At 46.8% G+C, this 17,554-nt stretch overlaps 1 protein-coding gene across 1 annotated transcript in view; it reads left to right on the forward strand.

Annotated features, from left to right (window-relative positions):
- The first annotated feature begins 8,824 nt into the window (after window positions 1–8,824).
- The window catches only part of RHOJ (ras homolog family member J), a 59,418-nt gene continuing 50,688 nt past the window's right edge, over window positions 8,825–17,554 (forward strand). Inside the window, exon 1 of the mRNA XM_053404609.1 lies at window positions 8,825–9,569. Within this exon, the coding sequence (XP_053260584.1) occupies window positions 9,452–9,569 (118 nt within the window). The 5' untranslated portion in view covers window positions 8,825–9,451. The remainder of the gene's footprint in view (window positions 9,570–17,554) is intronic.

The following is a 17,554-nucleotide window of genomic DNA, read 5'->3' on the forward strand; positions in this document are numbered from 1 at the left end:
ATAAATAGGTACCACTCCAGTGGGGAGGTAAACAGCGTTTCTGTGTGCTGCTCTGGTTCACCAGAAGCGGCTTAGTCATGCTGTCCACATGACCTGGAAAAACTGTCTGTGGACAAACGTCGGCTCCCTCAGCCAGTAAAGCGAGATGAGCGCCGCAACCCCAGAGTCGTTTGCGACTGGACTTAACTGTCAGGAGTCCTTTACCTTTACCTTTTTATGCATTGTGATCTGCTGCTATTTTATAGATTAGTAATCCTTTATTGTAATTGATAAGTGTAAACTGTTGGATCATTATTTGCTGATGTTTGATTTTACTGTTTAGTATTGGATCCTAATGGATTATTGGGTATTGCTTTATTTGATATGCATTGTTTATTTTAAAGTTATTGTGACTTTTTATACAGGGTCTGATCGTTACTATTAATGTTTGATGTTCTATTATTATTTTAATGTGTGTTGGAAGCTGCCCAGAGTAGTTGGGGCAACCCAGCCAATTTATACCCCGCCCATCTGGCTGGGTTTCCCCAGCCACTCTGTGCGGCTCCCAACAGAACAGTAAAAACAGAATAAAACATCAAACATTAAAAACTTCCCTAAACAGGGCTGCCTTCAGATGTATTCTAAAAGTCAGATACAGTGGTACCTCGGTTTACAAACTTAATCAGTTCTGGAAGTCCGTTATTAAACCGATACTGTTCTTAAACCGAGGTGCGCTTTCCCTAATGAGGCCTCCCACCGCTGGTGCCGTTCCACCATTCGGATTCCATTCTTAGACTGAGGTAAAGTTCTCAAACCAAGACACTACTTCCGGTTTTGCGGAGTTGGTAAACCAAATCATTCTTAAACCGGACTGTTCTTAAACCGAGGTACCACTGTAGTTGTTTATTTCCTTGACATCTGGTGGGTGGGTGTTTCAAAGGGCAGGTGCCACCACCAAGAAGGCCCTCTGCCTGGTTCCCTGTAACCTCATTCTCGCAGTGAGAGTACCACCAGAAGGCCCTCGGTGCTGGACCTCAGTGTCTGGGCTGAGCAATGGTTGTGGAGACGCTCCTTCAGGTATACTGGACCGAGGTGGTTTAGGGCTTTAAAGGTCAGCACCAACACTTTGAATTGTGCTCGGAAACGTACTGGGAGCCAATGCAGATCTCTCAGAACCGGTGTTATGTGGTCCCGTCGGCCACTCCCAGTCACCATTAATTAATGCATCCCTGAATAAAGGCTGGCTAATTGGGAATTTGATATGTGTCTCCATACTGAACCCCCAAGGGATTATTTTTTTTCCTTACACATGCCTCAAAGGTTCAGACTGGGGGATCTCCTAACTCTACCTGAAGATAACACAGGTTGATCCTGGGGTGTCCAGAATGCAAATCATGTGCTCTTCCACTGAGCTGCAGTTCTTTCTGAAAATGGTATCCGTCCTGGGGGACCCTTTGCTAGCCAGCTGCCTAGGAAGATGGCGTTTGTCAGCAAGGAGATCCCCGGGATGAGTGTTACAGATAATAAAGTTGGTTGGGGATTAAGCAAAAGCAAGCCGTAGGAAGCAAAAGACACTGCAGGAAAACACTTTCAAGAAGGCAGTGGAGCGAAGGGGGAAGAAGGAGGGAGGCAGAAGTTAGACCTAAGGGAAAAGCAAGGGCTCTGCTGGGAATCCAAGAACACGGACATTCCCACAAGTCGTTGCATGAACTCAGAACTCCCGATGTGTCATCACATCTGCTGTGGAAAACTAAAATTAAAACTGTGAAGCGATGAACGAAGCAGCTGGAAACGTCGATTCTGCTCTGCTCCAGGGGCAACAGCTGTATTCCGTGAGCGAGTAACTCGACACTCTTCACGGTCAGTATATTCAGAAATAACTGCGCATTAATGCGCCGGGCTCCCCTTTCCTCCCCACTGGCTCTCACACACACCCCATCGCAAGTTAGCTAGCAATCATTTTGCAATTCACATTACGCAATATTTGCCTTTGGGGGGAAATAGCATACTTTAAAGATGAGGGTCAACCCGACAAGCTACAAAACGATGTCATTTTCAGTGGAGGGACTCCAAATAATAATAATAATGCAATATATTCCCTCTTGGTCCACCGCTTCGTTACACTTAGCTTTTCAAGGCTGGGGTCGTCAGCTTAGAATCCTTCTGCTGTGAGACGGATCAGCTGCAGAGAACGGGATCCCTGTCTCTTTAAATGCTGTGAAGACAAGAGAGTTTCAGCAGTTTCCCCCACCTCCATTACGCCTATGCCAGGGATAACAGAACACCCAGCCATGTCTCCTGCCACTGAGCTCTGGCCCTTCTTCAAAGGTGAGGCTAGCATTAGATGTGCTCAGGTCTTGCTTGCATACATCCTGTAGACATCTGTATGGTCTTCTTTGACGATCACTCATAGCCAAGTAAGATTGTCTTCCATAAACGCGGTCTTAACAGTGAGTCCGTAAGTGACTGTGGAGGCCAATTCTGGATCTGCACAGTGGGGACGTAGGTTTCCAGGTGGGAGTTGATCACGGTGAGGGTTTGCCAAGCGTGCCTTCTTCTGAGAACGTTTCTCCCTTTCGTCCTGAGTTCAAGTGTCTTCAAAGTCCATGACACCTTTGGTAAAGGCTGTTCTCCAGTTGGAGCGCTCACAGGCAAGTGTTTCCCAATTGTTGATGCGGGTGGCGCTGTGGGTAAAAGCCTCAGCGCCTAGGGCTTGCCGATCGAAAGGTCGGCGGTTCGAATCCCCGCGGCGGGCTGCGCTCCCGTTGCTCGGTCCCAGCGCCTGCCAACCTAGCAGTTCGAAAGCACCCCCGGGTGCAAGTAGATAAATAGGGACCGCGGGAAGGTAAACGGCGTTTCCGTGTGCTGCGCTGGCTCGCCAGATGCAGCTTTGTCATGCTGGCCACGTGACCCGGAAGTGTCTCCGGACAGCGCTGGCCCCCAGCCTCTTGAGTGAGATGGGCGCACAACCCCAGAGTCTGTCAAGACTGGCCCGTACGGGCAGGGGTACCTTTACCTTTACCTTTATACTCCATTTTTAAAATTTTGCCTTTGAACCTCTTTTGTTGACCACCAGCATTACACTTTCCATTTTTAAGTTCGGAATAGATTGAAGACAATAATCAGGCATCCACACAACATGACCAGTCCAACAAAGTTGATGTTGAAGAATCATTGCTTCAACACTGGTAATCTTTGCTTCTTCCAGTACACTGGCATTAGTTCGCCTGTCTTCCCAAGTGATGTGTAAAAATTTTCAGAGGCACCGTTGATGGAATCTTTTGAGGAGTTGCAGATGGCATTTGTGAAACGTGGACCACTTATAAATGCCATCTGTATGGTAGACAACAGTGAGAATAGGATGGTGGACTGGATTGGGCCTTTGGTCTGATCCAGGAGTGCTCTCCTTACGTTCTGACATCCCTGCTCTACTGGGCTGGGAAGGTGCAGTGGGAGGCGATCAACTCCTTGAGCCAAGGAGAAGGTGGCTGTGAGGGTCCTGCTCCCCTTCTACAGGCCTTGAGAATTGTTTCAGTGGGTTCCTGCTAGCCAGTCTCAGATCACCAACACTGGAGCCAGGAATCGTGATCCACTTCTTACTTGGTAGTCCTGCAGCCTCCAACTCCATCTCCTGCTTACTTGTCATGGGCAAAGCTGTGAACGTCAGTTTCTCTCAATTTCTCTTTAAAAAAACAAAAACAAAAAACCTTCAGTACAGTTCTCCACGTTTCCACTTCAGAATTACTAGGTCCTCATGAAAATTAATCAACATTTCAATGCAAATCCGTCCCACTCTAGACATTTTTGCAGTATCGCCTAACACACCCCTTTTGGCAAAGCCATTTCCCCGAACATAATGCAGTTTTTGTATGACTTTTGCTCATTTATATGCACATTTTACCCTCGGCATATGGGTTTTTGTACACATTACGGCACTGCAACATTCAGAGAAGTGTGAACATTGAAGGGTGGCTGTGTTTCGGTTTGCGTATTATTGAGGAAGCAGCGAATTAGGTGGATTTGTCATGCAATGCAGGCGGAATCGAATTTCTCCGCCATCCTTACCGCTGTCTCCTGGACTCTGGGGTCCTGACAGATTAGGGATTAACCTTCCTTTGAGAGACCCCGGTTGTGTTGTGACAAAAGCCTTCTCTGGCCTACAGCGGAAGGATTCTGGCTTGTTTGAAGAATGTTCCTCAGATCACGCGTAGGCAGATTACCCAAGAACAGGCACGTCGATCCTGGTAACACAGAGATTCTTGATGACTAAGGAGCATTGTTTGCCAGTGGATGGAGTTTTAAGGGAGGTTTATTTCCCTCTCTCTCTCTCTCCCCCATTCCCTTGTAAAAATGATGACGGGAGCCTTGAGAAAATAAGTCATCAGAATGTTTCACCACAGTGCAATGTCATCCCCATGATTTTGGACATGGAGGAATGGATTTCAGGAGTCAGGATGGAACGGCGCACTGCAGATACAGTTTGGGAGGGATAGTTTGAAGTAGAGAAATTTCACAAAGAGGAAGAACTCCAGTTGAAATGCAAGATGCAAGGGGGCACAGGGGGCACTGTTATACAGTGGTTCCTCTCCTTCCTCCTGGGTCATGTCCAGAAAGTGGGGGGGGATGAGTGTTCAGACCCTGGGCCCTCACTTGTGGGGTGCCTCAGGGTTCCGCCTCTCCCCCATGCTTTTCAACATCTACATGAAGCCGCTGGGAGAGATCATCAGGGGTTTGGGCTGGGTGTTCATCAGTATGCGGATGATACCCAGCTCTCTAACTCTTTTTTAAATCAGAACCAGTGAAGGCGGTGAAGGTCCGCAGCCTGGGAGTCATTCTGGACTCACAGCTGTCCATGGAGGCGCAGGTCAATTCTGTGTCCAGGGCAGCTGTCTACCAGCTCCATCTGGTACGCAGGCTGAGACCCTACCTGCCTGCAGACTGTCTCGCCAGAGTGGTGCATGCTCTAGTTATCGCTCACTTGGACTACTGCAATACGCTCTACGTGGGGCTACGTTTGAAGGTGACCCGGAAACTACAACTAATCCAGAATGCGGCAGCTAGACTGGTGACTGGGAGTGGCCGCCGAGACCACATAACAGCAGTTATGGTCTTGAAAGACCTACACTGGCTCCCAGTATGTTTGTTTTAGTTCCTTGTGTTTGTTTTAAACCAGGGGTCAGCAAACTTTTTCAGCAGGGGGCCGGTCCACTGACTTAACTGTCAGGGGTCTCTTTACCTTTACCTTTACCTAGACTGGTGACTGGGAGTAGCTGCCAAGACCATATAACACTGGTCCTGAAAGACCTACATCAGCTCCCAGTACATTTCCGAGCACAATTTAAAGTGTTGGTGCTGACCTCTAAAGCCCTAAATGGCCTCCGACCTGAAGGAGTGTCTCCATCTCCATCGTCCAGCCCAGACACTGAGGCCAGCTCCGAGTGCCTTCTGGCAGTTCCCTCACTGCAAGAAGTGAGGTTGCAGGGAACCAGGCAGAAGGCCTTCTCAGTAGTGGCGCCCGCCCTGTGGAACGCCCTCCCGTCAGATGTCAAGGCAATAAACAACTATCTGACTTTTAGAAGACATCTGAAGACAACCCTGTTTAGGGAAGTTTTTAATGTTTGATTCTCTTTTTAATATTATGTTGGGAGCCACCCAGAGTGGCTGGTGAGGCCCGGCCAGATAGGCAGGGTAGAAGTAATATGTTGTTGTTGTTTTACATGCATTCAGATAATGACCAAAGCATTCATAGAATGGTAGAACTGTAGCGTTGGAAGGGAACATGAGGGTCATCTACTCCAACCCCCTGCAGCCCAGGAATCTTTTGCCCAACGTGGTGCTCGAACCCACAAGCCTGAAATTAAGAGTCTCATGCACTGCTGACTGATGAAGGTGTTTTAGGATGCTCGCCGTCCTCCACTATGCTTCAACAGGGATGCAGAAGGTCTGCTTGCATAAATGTCCCGTATACCGCCTTTGCCAACCTGACATCCTCCAGATGTTTGGAACTACAATTCCCATCAGCCCCTAAACTAGCGCAGATCTTACCACCGCTAAGAGATCAGCTGCACATCAGTGGTGGAGCCTAGACTGGAAAAGGATCACCTGAATTGAAAAGTCTAAAAGTGTTTAAGATTGGGGAACAGCTCAACTGCAAACGGTTTAATTGCCATGTGGCTCCCCCCCACCCCCCCAAAAAGAACCCCAGGAACTGTAGTTTTGGGGTGTGCACGATACTTTAATCCAAGCTTGCTATGAGAGCTGCAGTTCCCCTGCAAAAGGAAGGCTTTGGTGCAGCTGTGCCCTTTGAAAAACAATATTCAGGTCGTGCTTTAAAGTGTGGGAGGAGGGAAAGAGACTGCTGTTGGGGGTGCAGGTCTCACCCACCGGGGGGCTGGTGCTACAGCACAACCCGGTCACTTTTGACTTTAAGACTTGATGTAGGACTGATGGGGGGGGGCGGAATTTCAGATTCCAGCAGAAGTGGAAAACACAGAGATTTCTTTGTGGGTGGGTGGACAGATTAGCAGCAGAGCTCAAAGGCTCAAGCCTGGATATAGCCAAGATTAAACTGCAGAAGAAAGCAGCGTATTTTAAGAACGTTCGTTGAGGCTATTTTCTTTCTGCCTCGATAGCAATAAGAATAGCAACATTGTTAGCGCAGGTCAAACATTCACGCGCACGCACACAATTTTATTAATGGGACTTGTGTCTTTGGCATCTATCCCTTTTAGGCCCATTTCACTATTTATAACAGGGGTATGGAACGGGCGAGGGAGGGGGGTGGTCCTCTAGATAAAGCTGGACTCCAATTCCCAACAGCCCCAGCCAGCTTGGCAAGAGCAGAGGATGATGGGAGTTGGAGTCTAGCAACACACGGATGCCTTCTCCAGGCTCCCTGCACCTGGTATATAACAAGTGAGAGCTGCAATAGAAATGTGTCGGTATATCCTCATTCTCTAACAAGAGTGCTCCAACTAGCCAGCCATTCCTTCCACACTGAATGCCATAGGATGTTTGGAGCTCAAGAAAGTCAATTCCTCACCCTACATTCCAAAAATCCCTAATTGACTCTCAACATTTCTGACCCCCTTCACTTCTCTTGAGTTTTATTTTATTTTTAAAGTTTTATTTATTTATTAACGTTCTTATGTTACATCGGTAAACACTATCATATTACATTACAAGGCTTATTATAATATAATTTTCAGCATGTATACAAAGTTTATAGACAAAGTTTATATACCTAAAGAAGAAAAAACAAGGACAAAAAAACTATTCCAAAATCATATATGTACCAACACTTTGGACTTCCTGTCTATCCTGTTGTATATTCCTTTTTTACAAATGAATGTACAGTGGACGCTCATTTTTCGAACGTGATCCGTGTAGGATGAACGTTCGCAAACCACAGCGGCGCGTCTGCGCACGCGCGGGTTGCAATTTGGCGCTTCTGCACATGCGCAACTGCCGAAACCCGGAAGTAACCCGTTCCGGTACTTTCAGGTTTCGGCGGGTGCGTAACCCGAAAAAACGCAACCTGAAGCGGCTGAAACCCGAGGTATGACTGTACTCTTATTATTGTATATTTCTTTACATTTTATCTAATACATTCCTATATCAATATGTACCCTTGGTCTGTTGTCTTTGTCCATGGAGTGGATGTAGTGATGTATGGAAGTGAGAGCTGGACCATAAAGAAGGCTGATCGCTGAAGAATTGATGCTTTTGAATTATGGTGCTGGAGGAGACTCTTGAGAGTCCCATGGACTGCAAGAAGATCAAACACATCCATTCTTAAGGAAATCAGCCCTGAGTGCTCACTGGAAGGACAGATCCTGAAGCTGAGGCTCCACTACTTTGGCCACCTCACGAGAAGAGAAGACTCCCTGGAAAAGACCCTGATGTTGGGAAAGATGGAGGGCACAAGGAGAAGGGGACAACAGAGGACGAGGTGGTTGGACAGTGTTCTCGAAGCTACCAGCATGAGTTTGACCAAACTGCGGGAGGCAGTGGGAGACAGGAGTGCCAGGGCTGATTTCCTTCAGAATGGAATTATTATTATTATTATTATTATTATTATTATTATTATTATTATCCCCATTTTATCCTCTCCACAACCCTATGAGGTAGGTTAGGGCCGAGAGATAGCGAGAGGCCTAAAGTTATCCAATGGCCTTCGTGGATCAGTGGGGATTCGAACCCCAATTTCCCAGTGCTTCAGCCACCCCACCACAGTTTCAAGATGGTCAGCAACAAGCAAATGCCAGCTTGTTCAGAGGCTGGCGAGGGCACCGTGGCAGCTTCTGCCAGTCTCTGCACCTGCAGCCTAACACAGCAGAGCACATTCGGCCAATCATAATGCCTGTTAGGGAGAAGGCGAAAACCCAGTTGGGTCCTATCTAGCCAGCAGATTCTGGTTGGCCAGCAGATACTCGCACTCCTGGGTCTAAACAGAAGCAGTCTATCCGATTTGAAATGCCAAAAGTGGTGCCCTGAAAGGACCACGACCTTTCTTAACTTGCCCCAGATGCTATCAGTTGTGCCTCGCAAGGAGGGGTCAGCCCAAGGCTAACTCCTTTGGCATGATCTGTATGTAGATCTCCATCCCAGATGATCCTTTTATATTTGCCTGCCGCTGCCGGCTCCTTGCAAGGGGGCACAGAGCCGAAAGCCCCCCGAGTTACAGAACTGCCTTTTTACAATGTCACCTCTGGAGTCGTGGCAGCGTTCAGGCCAGTCTCCCCAGAGCAGGAGGCCTCCGAACTTCATCCTGCGCTGAGACCTCTAGCGCTTTTCTTCCTCCACATTCTGGCAGAGTTCCTGCAAAGTACAAACACACACAGAGCTCCTATTGTTCGCAGCCCTTCACGAGCCCCACTCATCCTAATATGGAATTCGGCAGGAAACCCATGATTTCCTGACATACAGCAAGCTGGGGGAAATAAAGGGCTTGCGTGAAAATGAAAACCGTCCATTAAACCCCTCCAGCTTCCCTTCTCCGCTTGGGAATGCGATGGCCAGTGGGGTGGGCTTAGCACAAATCCCAGATTTTCCAGGCCGGAGCAACGAAGAGAAGGAGGCACTCTGTTCCTCAGACGGCGTCTATTTTTAACCAAAGTCTTTCTGCATCCAAGATGAAGGTTTCCTGACTCGGGCTCCCAACACGCTCATGCCCCTATTATTGTCTTATTTATTCTTCCCCCGCGTGGTTTTCTTCTCGGCTTGAGAAAGTTCGGGCTGGGACAAGCCTGGGATTCGGCGTTATGATTTCGTGAAGGCCCACTACTTCGAAAAGAAAACAAAAGGGGGGGGGACTACAGAAACTAACTCAGGAAAGAAGGCTTTTTGGGAGCAGGGACCTTGCTGCTTCCATGTATGCCTGAGATTCTGGGGGAAGCGGGCAGGTAGATAAATACAAACAGCCAGGATGAGCAGCAAAGAGGGATAACACCTTGACGGCAGCGTGAAGAAGATGCTTAAATGCGTGGTCGTCGGGGATGGAGCCGTGGGCAAGACCTGCCTGCTGATGAGCTACGCCAACGATGCTTTTCCGGAAGAATACGTTCCTACAGTGTTTGACCACTACGCAGGTAAGAGCACACTTGTTTCTCCTGCCCTCAGCAGAGACTTATATCACAGTGGGGGGAGGTTCTGGGGGTACTCAAGGGCACACAGTACCGGTACCTTTCTCCCCCCATGTTAAAAATGTGGCCCTTACTGTAACAACGTCATGTTGAGTACCGGCACTGTTATGATTTCCTAAAAAGAAAAGGACTGCTTCTACGTTACATGGGATGAGAAGGTAAAGTCAGGTGGCAGAATTCAGGACAGTACTGATTCAGATTTTGGGTGGCTTCAGTTTTTTTGGGGGGGGTCCTCAATTTTGTATCCTCCCTTTTGCAAAGATGTTCTGCGTATGAAGCAACAAAGGAGCAGATCACGGCTACTTCACCTGCTCACCTTCTGTGTGCTCATTTCTGTACCTGCACAGAGATTGGGGTTTTTTGTCGGGGAGGGAGATAGGACTCCGCACCTGAAGTAGAACAGTTCAGAGTCTGTCACCTCTGTTCATTGTCTCGTTCTGTTGGTTGGCTCAAATATTCTACTTTCCTTTTGTTCTAATGGCATGTTGTGGTTATTGCAAATGTTCTCATTCTCCAGTCCCATAATTCCCACCCCATAATTCACCTCTGGAGTATCCATCTCTTGCAAATATATAAATAAATGGGGATCTCTGTATTGGATGAGAACACCCCAGCACAGTCGTGGTGTTGAAAGTGTGAGGTCACAGGGCCAAGCTGTGGAGGATGGTTGCCAGGGAGATAGAAGCTCCTCCTCTGCCTAGCCTGGCGAGTGTTCTGATTGGGCTACAGGCCCACGCATCTGTTTACTGGATCAGGGGCAGAGTGACACACAAACACGCCAATCCTCTCCCAATAAGACTTTTGTATGAACACCAAGCCATCGTCTGAATTAGGATGCACACTAGATGTTTCTTCAAGACAGAACCCCCTGATGTGCTAGATTTCTACATGCAGGGATTTGTTTGTTTATTTATTGCTAAGAGGAGAATTTAGCCACCTGAGTTTCCACTTGCAGTGAGACAGCCCAGGCACAGGTGTGTCATCTCACTGAGAACTAGGCCTGTGAAGGAATGGGGGATAAATGCAGTTCAGTTAGCATTTAAAGACGGAATTACCGTATTTTTTGCTCTATAAGACTCACTTTTTCCCTCCTAAAAAGTATGGGGAAATGTTTGTGCATCTTATGGAGCGAATGCAGGCTGCACAGCTATCACAGAAGCCAGAACAGCAAGAGGGATTGCTGCTTTCACTGCGCAGCGATCCCTTTTGCTGTTCTGGCTTCTGAGATTCAGATTTTTTTTCTCTTGTTTTCCTCCTCCAAAAACTAGGTGCGTCTTGTGGTCTGGTGCATCTTATAGAGCGAAAAATACGGTACCTAATTCACACAAAATTAACAATATGCAAACCATAGACACCGGCATTCTTCAAAATTGGCACTTCCGCAAATTTTGCAGTGCAAGCTCTCCAGCCAAAAAATTGGGGGAAGTGTACATAAAAAATGCACAGTTTTTTGGGGGGGGGTTGTTTTGTTTTGAGGGAGGTGGAATTTTTAAAATAATTCAAATTTTTTGAAGATGAAATCTGTGGAGGGAGAAGTGTGAGAGCAGGGATGGGGAACCTGCGACCCTCCAGAGGTCACCAGACTACAGCTCCCATCATCCGTGAGCACTGGTGATCTTGGCTGGGAGTGATAGGAGAGGAAGTCCAACGAGCTCTGAGGGGCCAAAGTTTCCCCCACTCATGGTGAGGGCCACCTTGGGGAAAGGGTGGAATAAAAAAGGGCATGTTTAGCCTGGAGAAGAGGAGGTTAAGGGGTGATATGATAGCCATGTTCAAATACCGTATTTTTTGCTCTATAAGACTTGCCTTTTCCCTCCTAAAAAGTAAGGGGAAATGTGTGTGCGTCTTATGGAGCGAATGCAGGCTGCGCAGCTATCCCAGAAGCCAGAATAGCAAGAGGGATTGCTGCTTTCACTGCGCAGTGATCCCTCTTGCTGTTCTGGCTTCTGAGATTCAGAATATTTTTTTTCTTGTTTTTCTCCTAAAAAACTAGGTGCGTCTTGTGGTCTGGTGCGTCTTATAGAGCGAAAAATACGGTATATAAAAGGATGTCACATAGAGGAGGGAGAAAGGTTGTTTTCTGCTGCTCCAGAGAAGCGGACATGGAGCAATGGATCCAAACTACAAGAAAGAAGATTCCACCTAAACATTAGGAAGAACTTCCTGACAGTAAGAGCTGTTCGACAGTGGAATTTGCTGCCAAGGAGTGTGGTGGAGTCTCCTTCTTTGGAGGTCTTTAAGCAGAGGCTTGACAACCATATGTCAGGAGTGCTCTGATGGTGTTTCCTGCTTGGCAGGGGGTTGGACTCAATGGCCCTTGTAGTCTCTTCCAACTCTATGATTCTATGAAAAATGTAAATAAATAAGTGCTGAGATCTGAAACGGCCTCCTCGATAGACAATCGGGTGTGTGAGTTCTGCTCACCTTTCTTTAAAAGGAATAAAATAATTTAGAGGGGGAAATCAACATCGCACTATGGCAACCATCAAAATCAGTACAGTCATACCTCAGGTTGCGAACGCTGCGGGTTGCACATTTTCGGGTTACGGACTGCGCCAAACCCGGAAGTACAGGAACGGGTTACTTCCGGATTTCGGCGCTCGCACATGCGCAGAAACACTAAATTGCGCTTTGCACATGCACAGAAGTGCAGGATCACGTCACATGCATGTGCAGACGCAGCGCTGTGGGTTGCGAACACTGCGGGTTGTGAACGTGCCTCCCGCACAGATCACGTTCACAACCCAAGGTATGACTGTACCAGTTTTTCATATTGCTAGATGGAACAAGCCTCATGTTCTGTTGGGGGGGTGGAGTTCCGGGCCAATTTTGGGGGCTCAGGGACATGCGATGGGTGAAGAGGGTAAGAAAGCCCCATTGCACTAGGAGGAGTTAGGGTGAGAGTGTTGGACCAGGACTTGAGTTCAAATCCTGACTCAGTCATGAAGCTCACTGAAGTCCCATCATTGCCTCCCAGTCTAGCCTACCTCACAGGGTTGCTGTTAGGATTAACTGAGGAGAGAGAGAACCACTCACACGCCCCCTCGAGCTCCTTGGGAGGAAGAGTGTAATAACAACATTGACAATCCTCTATTTCCAGAAGCAGATATCACTTTCTTCCACAAGAGAGGAAATCGATTGAGTTTTAAATTCAGAGACCACCAACCTACCCCATAGGTCAGAAACAGCTCTAGGCTGGGTGGGTGCTGGTTGCTTTTTGTTGCTCCTGAATCAATTTCCATTTGTACACTTCGAGCATCTGAAGATCTAAAACGCACTTGTGTTCTCTGTCAAACTCATCCTTTCCCTCTCCCTTGTGGAGAATGAGTCACACATCACAACCGTCAGATCTTGCCTCAAAACAGAATTTTAGGGGGCAGCTGGAGATCCTTCTTGGCCCAGTTTGAATAGGCTTGTATTATTATTATTATTATTATTATTATTATTATTATTATTATTATATCTATCCTCTATCTGTTGTTGTTAGAATCATAGAATCATAGAGTTGGAAGAGACCACAAGGGCCATCGAGTCCAACCCCCTGCCAAGCAGGAAACACCATCAGAGCACTCCTGACATATGGTTGTCAAGCCTCTGCTTAAAGACCTACAAAGAAGGAGACTCCACCACACTCCTTGGCAGCAAATTCCACTGTCGAACAGCTCTTACTGTCAGGAAGTTCTTCCTAATGTTTAGGTGGAATCTTCTTTCTTGTAGTTTGGATCCATTGCTCCGTGTCCGCTTCTCTGGAGCAGCAGAAAACAAACCTTTCTCCCTCCTCTATGTGACATCCTTTTATATATTTGAACATGGCTATCATATCACCCCTTAACCTCCTCTTCTCCAGGCTAAACATGTCCAGCTCCCTTGTTGTTGTTATTGGCTCAGAGTTAAGAGTCTGGAGCCTTCCGGAGTTTTACATTTTGAAGGAGCTGATGCTTCAGACGATCGGCTAACATGCGGAAGCAATACAGTGGTACCTCGGGTTACATATGCTTCAGGTTACATACGCTTCAGGTTACACACTCCACTAGCCCAGAAATATTACCTTGGGTTAAGAACTTTGCTTCAGGATAACTTCCTGTTGTCTGTCCTGAATCTTCCAACACTCAACTTCAATGGATGACCACACCAGTGTTCTACTATTAGGGAGAAAGGGAGAATCATAGAATCATAGAATTGAAGAGATGGAAGGGACCCCGAGGGTCATCTAGTCTAACCCCCTGCAATGCAGGAATCTCAGCTAAAGCATCCATAACAGATGGCTATCCAACCTCTGCTTAAAAACCTCCAAGGAAGGAGAGTCTGTCACTTCCTTTCGGAGTTTGTTCCACCATCAAACAGCTCTTTCTGCCTGAAAGCTTTTTCTGATGTTTAGTCGGAATCTCCTTTCGTGTAACTTGAAGCCATGGGTTCGAGTCCTACATTCCAGAGCAGGAGAAAACAAGCTTGTACTTTCTTCCATGTGACAATAATAATAATAATAATAATAATAATAATAATAATAATAATAATAACAACAACAACTTATTATTTATTATTTATACCCCGCCCATCTGGCTGGGTTTCCCCAGCCACTCTGGGCGGCTTCCAACAAAACACTAAAATACAATAACCTATTAAACATTAAAAGCCTTCCTAAACCGGGCTGCCTTCAGATGTCTTCTAAAAGACATCTTTCTCTTTGACATCTAGGGGGAGGCCGTTCCACAGGGCGGGTGCCACTACTGAGAAGGCCCTCTGCCTGGTTCCCTGTAACTTGGCTTCTCGCAGTGAGGGAACTGCCAGAAGGCCCTTGACGCTGGACCTCAGTGTCTGGGTAGAACGATGGGGTGGAGACGCTCCTTCAGGTATACTGGGCCGAGGCCGTTTAGGGCTTTAAAGGTTAAGATGTTTGAAGAGGGCTATCCTATCTCCTCTCAGTCTCCTCTTTTCCAGGCTAAACCTAGCCAGCTCCTTCAACCGTTCCTCATCACGCTTGGTTTCCAGACCCTCGGTCGCCCTCCTCTGCACACCTTCCAGCTTATCAATATCCTTCTTAAACTGGGGCACCCATAACTGGATACAGTATTCCTGGTGTTAAGTTGTGGGCGAACATATCAAACGACACAGTGGTTCTTCAAACAGCTCTTGTTTATTCAGAGGCCAGAACAGAACTGAACTGAAGAGCTCAGTCAGCCTGCTTATATAGAGCTCCAGAACAACGTAACTGTAGCAACTTTCTAAAACTATCCAATCACTGAACGTCACTTTTGATCCTTCATTTGCATAACTATTTACAGTATCCCCCTGCTGGCCCAGGGTGAGAACTTCAGTACATTAACACCTGGTGTGGTCTGACCAAGGCTCTACAGTGTCCTTGTTCATGTGAGGGCAACTGGAGCTATATACAGTGCTTGTAAAGCAAAAGGCAGATTTGCACAGTATCCTGACATGCAGAAAGTCCACTGTAATGCAGGGTGCACAATGGGTGGTTAATCCAGCAGATGGATAAAGAGGCCCTCCGCATGTTCCGCGCCGCCTTTTACACATGACACGGGAGGAGCACTTATTCCCATAGTCTACAGTGTGTAAAGTCCACATGTCAGAATGCTATGCGAATTGGCCCGGACTTTGCAGCTGTGTGCCAAACGCTGACTCATGCTGGCAGATGCTCAGCACCGGCTCACAGCTGGGAACCAAAACAGCCAAGACTTTTCATGGCTCTGAAATAGCCATGTGAGAATGCCTTTATTGATTTCTATGCAATTTATACAGGCACAATATTGCAGCTGTTCCTCCCTGCTCTATACATGTGGGGGGGGAAACAGCTTCAAGTCACTTCGTACCAAAGTCACGGCTTTCTGCTTCTGCAACCACAAAGCTCTCTCTCTCTTAATTAATTAATTCTTAATTAAGTAACGAATTAATTAATCTTCCACTCAGTGCCAAAACAGGATCTAAGTGGTTTACAAAATATAAAACCCTGTTACATGAAGATTAAGGTATAAACAGCCATAATGAAAACACTCAATAAAATTGTTCTCGTTGAAATGTTGAAATGTAAACACCCATAATTCAAATGCAGCATTTCAAACAAGAGAGATTAAGGGAATGTCTATGTAAGCAGGTACTATGGAAACAAACCACATATGTTTAGCATTTTCAGTCCGTGCTAATAGGATAATGACATCTAGGTTATTTACCCAGATCTGGCCGGCAAACGAGAGGTTTCTCCACCCCCAGTCTAGTACAGTGGTACCTCGGGTTAAGTACTTAATTCGTTCCGGAGGTCTGTTCTTAACCTGAAACTGTTCTTAACCTGAAGCACCACTTTAGCTAATGGGGCCTCCTGCTGCCGCTGCGCCGCCGGAGCATGATTTCTGTTCTCATCCTGAAGCAAAGTTCTTAACCTGAGGTACTATTTCTGGGTTAGCGGAGTTTGTAAGCTGAAGTGTATGTAACCTGAGGTACCACTGTAATATAGAGGGCTTGAACTCTGCATTGCATTAAGGCTTGCCCCACTTTATCCCACAACTTTTCCCCTTCCACTCTGCCCTCACCATCATGACTGCCATCCAGTTTAATTTGTTGTCATTGTTTAGTCGTTTAGTCGTGTCCGACTCTTCGTGACCCCATGGACCAGAGCACGCCAGGCACTCCTGTCTTCCACTGCCTCCCGCAGTTTGGTCAAACTCATGCTGGTAGCTTCGAGAACACTGTCCAACCATCTCGTCCTCTGTCGTCCCCTTCTCCTTGTGCCCTCCATCTTTCCCAGCATCAGGGTCTTTTCCAGGGAGTCTTCTCTTCTCATGAGGTGGCCAAAGGATTGGAGCCTCAGCTTCAGGATCTGTCCTTCCAGTGAGCACTCGGGGCTGATTTCCTTCAGAATGGATAGCTTTGATATTCTTGCAGTCCATGGGACTCTCAAGAGTCTCCTCCAGCACCATAATTCAAAAGCATCAATTCTTCAGCCATCAGCCTTCTTTATGGTCCAGCTCTCACTTCCATACATCACTACTGGGAAAACCATAGCTTTAACTATACGGACCTTTGTCGGCAAGGTGATGTCTCTGCTTTTTAAGATGTAGCAGAGTTAAATTCCACTTTTTACATGCACAGCAGATAGCTGGTTGCAGGCTCGTGTGAGCCTCTCACTATTATACAATTCAATCTGTCTCAGATTGAATTGTACCTTCCTGGTAAGTTCCCTTGAATCCCTCTTAAAAGAATAAAGATGCCACAATCTTATTCAAAGCCAATAAAAGAAGTTTACTCACATCAGTTCACAGTTGAATTCCTAAAGGCAGACTTAGTTACAAATATGTACATGTGGATCTACCCCATATGGGGGAATAATCCCAGTGCTTCTGCTAGCTGAGAGCTAGCAGAGCAGTCCTAGCTAAAAGCTGGTTAAACAAAGAAGGAAGTAAAAAAAAAGAAGAAGAAGAAGGAAGGCTGCTGGGTGAGCCCTTAAAATACACACCTGGTGTCAAAAGCCAGCGCAAAAAATGAGCAGAATTGGTAATTTGTGCAGAACTGTGATTTGTGTGGCAGACTGCTTGAAACACATCTGCCAAGACACAGCAAATATGGAGGAGGGGGCGTTGCTCGATGATTTAATTTCAGGAAACTTCCAAACTCCAGCTATTTAAAAAAAAGAAGAAGGGGAGGCCATGTTTTCTATTAAAATCCCTGGCGAAGCCCCGAAAGGAGCTCTCAGAATGTTGGCTTTATTTTCCCCGTTTTGCTTGGACAGCAGCAGCTGTATTGCAAAGCAGGGGGAATTTGTGGATATTAATAAAGCCTCAGAAAATGTTTGTCCTTTGGGGAATGTGACAAAAATAACACAATGAAAATGGTCCATTGACACTGAAGTTGCCCTCGCTATTTACGTCCATGTATATATAAATGTGTGCATGTCTTTTGCAAGATCTCCTGGGGGCAGGAAA

Source organism: Podarcis raffonei, chromosome 1 (genome assembly GCF_027172205.1).
Source record: "Podarcis raffonei isolate rPodRaf1 chromosome 1, rPodRaf1.pri, whole genome shotgun sequence".
NCBI classification, from domain to species: domain Eukaryota; kingdom Metazoa; phylum Chordata; class Lepidosauria; order Squamata; family Lacertidae; genus Podarcis; species Podarcis raffonei.